General features: G+C 34.8%; 1 protein-coding gene across 1 annotated transcript; it reads right to left on the bottom strand.

The window, feature by feature from the left end:
• Window positions 1-1,451: 1,451 nt before the first annotated feature.
• LOC141559938 (olfactory receptor 56B1-like) lies at window positions 1,452-2,411 on the bottom strand. The gene has a single exon (XM_074297594.1). It carries the CDS (start codon window positions 2,409-2,411, stop codon window positions 1,452-1,454), a length of 960 nt encoding a protein of 319 aa, XP_074153695.1.
• Window positions 2,412-6,247: the final 3,836 nt, after the last annotated feature.

The following is a 6,247-nucleotide window of genomic DNA, read 5'->3' as shown; positions in this document are numbered from 1 at the left end:
GGATAAGTAGGCACAAGTGAATAACAATGCACTATAAAGCTCATAACTTCATTCCCTCAAAGCCACTGCTGTTTAAAACTTCTATACTACTGTCCATCTTTCCAGTCATCTTAACAGGCAACTTTTATGTCACATTCAACTAACACTCTCTTACTCTTCTAATCTAGTCTATTACCAGATCTATTCTTCCCACATCTAAAACCATCTCTCAGTCTCATCCCCTTTTCTATGTTAACATAGACTCTTGATCCCCAGCTTCAGAACTTCATTTCTTCTTGCCTACAATATAATAAGAGCCTATTCAAGTGTTGTTTCTGCCTCCGGTCTCTCCCTTCTACAATCTATCCTCTATACATATTCCACAGGAATGTGTGACCATGTCACTCTTCTTACAAAGTTCCTGGAGCTTTAGGATCAAATATTGTCACAACCTTTAAATTTTTTATTTTGCATAAATCCTGTAAGGTACATATAAATTTGAGTAAACCATTTAAAAACATATAACTATATATATATGTATATATATATATGTATACAGAGATACATAGCTGAATATATGTGTGTGTATGTATGTGTGTGTGTGTGTGTGTGTGTGTGTGTGTGTGTGTGTGTGTGTATTATGAAAGAAACCTCTATTTTTCTTTACTGCCAAATAGGGATGTGTGCTTAAAAAAAAAAGGATTTGGAATTCACCAATCAGTAGACCTGAAGAAGAAAACCATTTGGTGACTCCCCTGCTCCATTTAATTTCAGCAAAGCAGGAGTTTATAAGACGTCAGTGTCATTGCAAAGCAAGTCCTCCTGAGACATACTTGTTCCTTTATACAGAAGCTTTATTCAATAACACTTTGTCAAATGTTAAAAGGATGGATACATGGAATCAAGAATGAATGTTATTATGCAGTTATTTTTGACACTTCAATTTTTTGTGACAAAGATTCTGGAGTAGTTTGCTATTCCCTTCTCCTGCTCATTTTACACATGAGAAAACTGCTGCAAATTCTCTTGGGCTCAATTAAATAGTGTCTGAGGCCAAAATTTAACTCAGAAAATGTTTTGACTTTGGGCCTACTCCAGCCTCTAGTCACTGGGCTACCTGACCATGAATAAATAAATTTGATCCCACTTCTTTACAAAGTCCTCTGGCCTACATTGTTTATCATAAGCAAGACGGATCATTTGCATTCATCCTTAGATAATTCTTAGATGATTCCAGTGATCTGTCAGGAAATTCTTTAGGCCATCAGAATTCCTAGGTTGTATTCTGACATAATGGCAAAAATGAATCAAAAAACTTAGGAAGCAATGAGAAGATATAACAAAAACTTATGGGACATTGCAAATTTTTTGCACATAGTTAAAGAAAAATCCAGTAGGCCTGTACTTATTTGGAGGAATTAGAACTTATACAAATTGGAAATATGTCTGCAGGGAGCCTGATTACTTTGAGTTCATTTATTCTTTTTACTTGGCAGAAGCAACTTCTGGAAGCCCAGCCTGAGGTCTTGGGTCCTAAATGCATACACAATAGGATTGAGGGTTGGGGGGATGATGTTGTGCAACACATTAAAAAGCACAGGGATCAGGGGATACTTTCTTCCTGACAGGTGGGTGACAAAAATTACAACAATCACTGTATAGAAGAAAAGGATGAGGATGAGATGGGAGCTACAGGTGCTCAGGGCTTTGTATGCAGCTTCTGCAGAATTCAGTTTCATCACAGATGAGAAAATCAAGGCATAGGAAAGGATGATCAGAGTTAAGTCACCCCCCATTATCAGCAAAGACAGTATCATCTGACAAATGCCGTTGTGCCTCCTGTCATCACAGGACAGGCTGGTGACCCCCAAGTTGGAGCAGAAGCAGTGGTCTATTTCATTTGAGGAGCAGTAGTCTCTCTGTGCAGCCAGCACAGGTACTGGGATAACAAGCAGTCCATTTCTGAGTACCATAAATATTGTGGCTTTGAAGACAGAATAGGCTGTGACAATGGTGGGATAGTGGAGGGGATGGCAAATAGCCACATATCTGTCAAAAGCCATGCAGAGAAAGATTCCTGACTCCATGGCTATAAAGCAATGTATGGCATACATCTGAGCAAAGCACTCAGGGAGGCTGATGGCTTTGGCATCAAACCAGAAGATGGCCAATATCTTGGGCATGATGGTGGTGGCTAGACCTATGTCCACAACAGACAGAATGCTTAGAAATTGGTACATGGGCTGGTGTAATTTGGGTTGCTTCCAGATGGTGATAAAGATGAGCAGATTGGTGCTGATGGAGGAGAGGTAGAGTACTGCCAAAGGTAAAGAGAGCCAATGCTGCCAACTATGGATTCCAGGAAGCCCCAGAAGAATGAATTCTTTGACCTGGAAGTGGGAGCCATTGAAGAGCCTTGTAGCTGGAGCCATCATTCTCTAAGAAGAAAAATTCCCCGGAATCATTATTCTACCATATGCTTTCTACCATTCTGTGGGACTTATTATATGCCTGTTTGCATGTGATATAGTATTTCAAAAAATACACATAGATTTCTCAAAAACCAGCCCTGTCCCATAAGACCTTGCAGTTTTGAGAAATAGTGGAATTCTGAGATACATAATTCAAGAGTCCAGGATTTGTTAATTGCCCATATTCTGAATTTATGCACACATAATTGACTAATAGAAGACAAAAGTGTTGAAAGATTTTTTCATGGGTGAAATTATTCTTTATCTAACATTATTGATCTTGATCATTCTTTCCATGTTCTTTGTTCTCAATACTACAGGTAAAAAGCAGAACTCAATGTGCAAAACTTCTGTGGGTTCACAGGGAATAAAAAAGTTACATACTCATTAACAATCAAGGAAAAACCATAAAAAGGACAGGTGTCCTCAGTATTCTGTTAAAAAAAAATCTCACTTTGTTGTGCAGTTGAAGCCATTCTTCTCAGAAATATGGTGATTCAAGAAAATTCCAAAAGACTTGAGATGGAAAATATCATCTGCACACAGAGAGAAAAAATATGGAGAGTCACTTGGGGTCAAAGAAGAGTATTTTCATCTTTTTTTTTTGGTTTGTACTTTATTTGAAGTCCAGTTGATATATGGTATACTTTATCTTCAGTCTTGTTTAGTCATTATATTGACTTTAATCACTATATTGACCAGTTCTAAAGTCTTTTCAATTGATTATTTTCTGTAATTTCATCATTTGTTCTACTCACTTAATTCTAAACCATTTTACGCTACTGAAATTATATATTTTATTATTTCTTCTAGAGCAATATTGTTGCATTGTTTACACACATCATAAATTTTAAGCTATTCACCATCAGGTGAGTGCACTAATTTTCCTTGGAGAATGCAATAAAAAAAAAATCTTCATTTTGTATTCTTTTCTTTTTTCATTAGCTTTTGTACTCTACAGTCTCATCTTAAATATCTCTCCAGAATGGATTTTGGAATTCCAAACAAAAACAGGGTGGAGGACGCCAAGATTAACATCTTCATCACATTTTAATTATTGAAGGCTAAAGTTATATTTATCTTTTTTTTTAATTTCCATAAAATATGATTAACATACTGAATTTACAATCTATAGGAATACCTACCTCATCTTCACATGAGATTACTACTTTTATACATTAACTATAATAATGAGCAGTCATCAAAAAGAACTAGGACTAATTAAATTAATAGTCATATTAAGTTGCTACCATGCCTAGGTGCTAATATGTTTAGGGAACATAATAAGCATAATAGCTATCTTAAACACTATTAATATTTTAAATAAGTAATTTCATGTGTTCCTTGCTGCCACACTAAGAAGAAATTTATATCATTATCATGTTCATTTTGCAAATGAGGAAACTAAAGCTGAGAGAATTTAATGAAGTAACTATGCTCATTCAATTAGTTAGTATCTGAGACATCATTTAAATTCAATCTTCCTTAGAGTTCATTTCTCTTATAACTATACCACCTACCTCCCTAATACATAAAGAAGACTATAACTCCATTTCTGCTATCTTTGAGTCTGTCCTCAAATTATTTGGAGAAGGAAGGAGTGCAATAAATACACAGAGAAGTTTGCTGTGGAGATTGAATGTGCAAATAGTTGCAAAGAAAATTTGAAAATAAATGATCCAGAAAAATTGGGGATGTAAAAGAATGTCATTGAGTACTGCTAGTTACTACTGCTTTGGCTGGGAGAGTAAATAGCAAAAACCAAGACACTCTAAATGAAAACTTTAGGAACCTATTTGAAAAGGAAGGCATTAGGCAACTAAAGGTCAGGAGACATCAAATTATGGAGTGGTATCATGGGCTAACTAACATACTGATACAAGGTACCAATAAAAGGGAGAAAATTCATTGAAAGCAAGGGCAATGTTGGTCTAACCCTGAATTGGGAGAAACAGGGAAAACATTTCCCATATTCTCACTTGGCACAAGTTTTTATGAAACCAAATTCAGGTTGTTACCAGCTTAATTGACTGGAGAAATTATATTGGCATACATGAGGTTTAGGGAGGATATGGATGAGTAGAAGGATGTGCCATTTTTATGGGAAAGAGCTGAGAGCAATTGCTAGGAGGAAAGGTAGACTAAACCTTGCCTGACATCTATTCTGTTTCTTGTAAGAGGCAGGATAGTTAAGCTAAGTAAATTCAATGAATTACTTAATAAATTCTATGAAGCTAGGTGGCATAGTTATTAGAGAAATGAACTATGAGGAAGATTGAATTTAAATGATGTCTCCTATACTGACTAGTTGAATGAGCATAGTTACTTCATTAAACTCTCTCAAACTTTAGTTTCCTCCTCTGCAAAATGGACATGATAACGATATAAATTTCCTCTTAGTGTGGCAGCAAGGAACACATGAAATTACTTATTTAAAATATTAATAGTGTTTAAGCTAGCTATTATGTTTATTATGTTCCCTAAACCTATTAGCACCTAGGCATGGTAGCAACTTAATATTTCTATTTATTTAATTAGTCCTAGTTCTTTTTGATGACTGTTTAGTACTATAGTTAATGTATAAAAGAAGTAATTTCATGTGAAGATGAGGTAGTTATTCCTATAGATTGTAAGTTCAGTATGTTAGTCATATTTTATGGAAATTAGAAAAAGATAAATATAATTTTAGCCTTCAATAATTAAAATATGATGAAGATGATAATCTTGTCTTCCTCTACCCTGTTTTTGTTTGGAATTCCAAAATACATTCTGAAGGGGTATTTAAGATGAGACTGTAGAGTATAAAAGCTAATGAAAAAGGAAAAGAATACAAAATGAAGAAATTTTTTTTATTGTATCCTCCAAGGAAAATTAGTGCACTCACCTGATGGTGAATACCTTAAATGTTATGATATGTGTAAACAATGGAATAATATTGCTCTAGAAGAAATAATAAAATATATAATTTCAGAGGCATAAAATGGGGCAGCATGAAGTGAGTAGAACAAATGATGAAATTACAGAAAAAAAAATCAACTTTGAAAAGACTTTAGAACTGGTCAATATAGTGATACACAATGAATAAAGAAAACTGAAGATGAAGTATACCATATATCTACTGGACTTCAAATAAAGAAAGATCAATTTGTACACAACAACAACAAGAATATGTGATGATCAACTTTGATGAACTTGATTCTTTCAGCAATGAGGTGATTCAGACCAAGTCCAAGTCCAACAGACTTATGATGGAGAGAGCCATATGCATCAAAATAGGACTGTGGGGACTGAATATGGATCAGTCATAGTATTTTCACCTTTTTGTTGTGGTTTACCTCCTATTTTTTCTCCTTTTGATCTGATTTTTCTTTGTCTTTTTTTTAATTAAAGCTTTTTATTTTTCAAAACATATACATGGATAATTCTTTGACAAGAACCTTTGCAAAATCCTGTGTTGCAATTCTCCCCCCCCCCCCGCTTTTCTCACCCCTGCTCCTAGATGGCAAGTAGTTCAATATATCTTAAACATGGTAGAAATATGTTAAATCCAATATGTGCTACATGTTTATGCAATTATCTTGCTGCACAAGAAAAATCAAATCAGACTGGAAAAAAATGAGAAAGAAAATAAAATGCAAGCAAACAGCAACAAAAAGAGTGAAAATGCTATGTTGTGAACCACACTCAGTTCCCACAATCATCTTTCTGGGTGTAGATAGCTCTCATCATCACAAGATCATTGGAAATGGTCTAAATCATTTCATTGTTGAAGAGAGCCACATCTATCAGGATTGATT

Source organism: Sminthopsis crassicaudata, chromosome 3 (assembly GCF_048593235.1).
Source record: "Sminthopsis crassicaudata isolate SCR6 chromosome 3, ASM4859323v1, whole genome shotgun sequence".
Taxonomy (NCBI): domain Eukaryota; kingdom Metazoa; phylum Chordata; class Mammalia; order Dasyuromorphia; family Dasyuridae; genus Sminthopsis; species Sminthopsis crassicaudata.
This window is presented reverse-complemented; position numbering and strand designations above follow the sequence as displayed.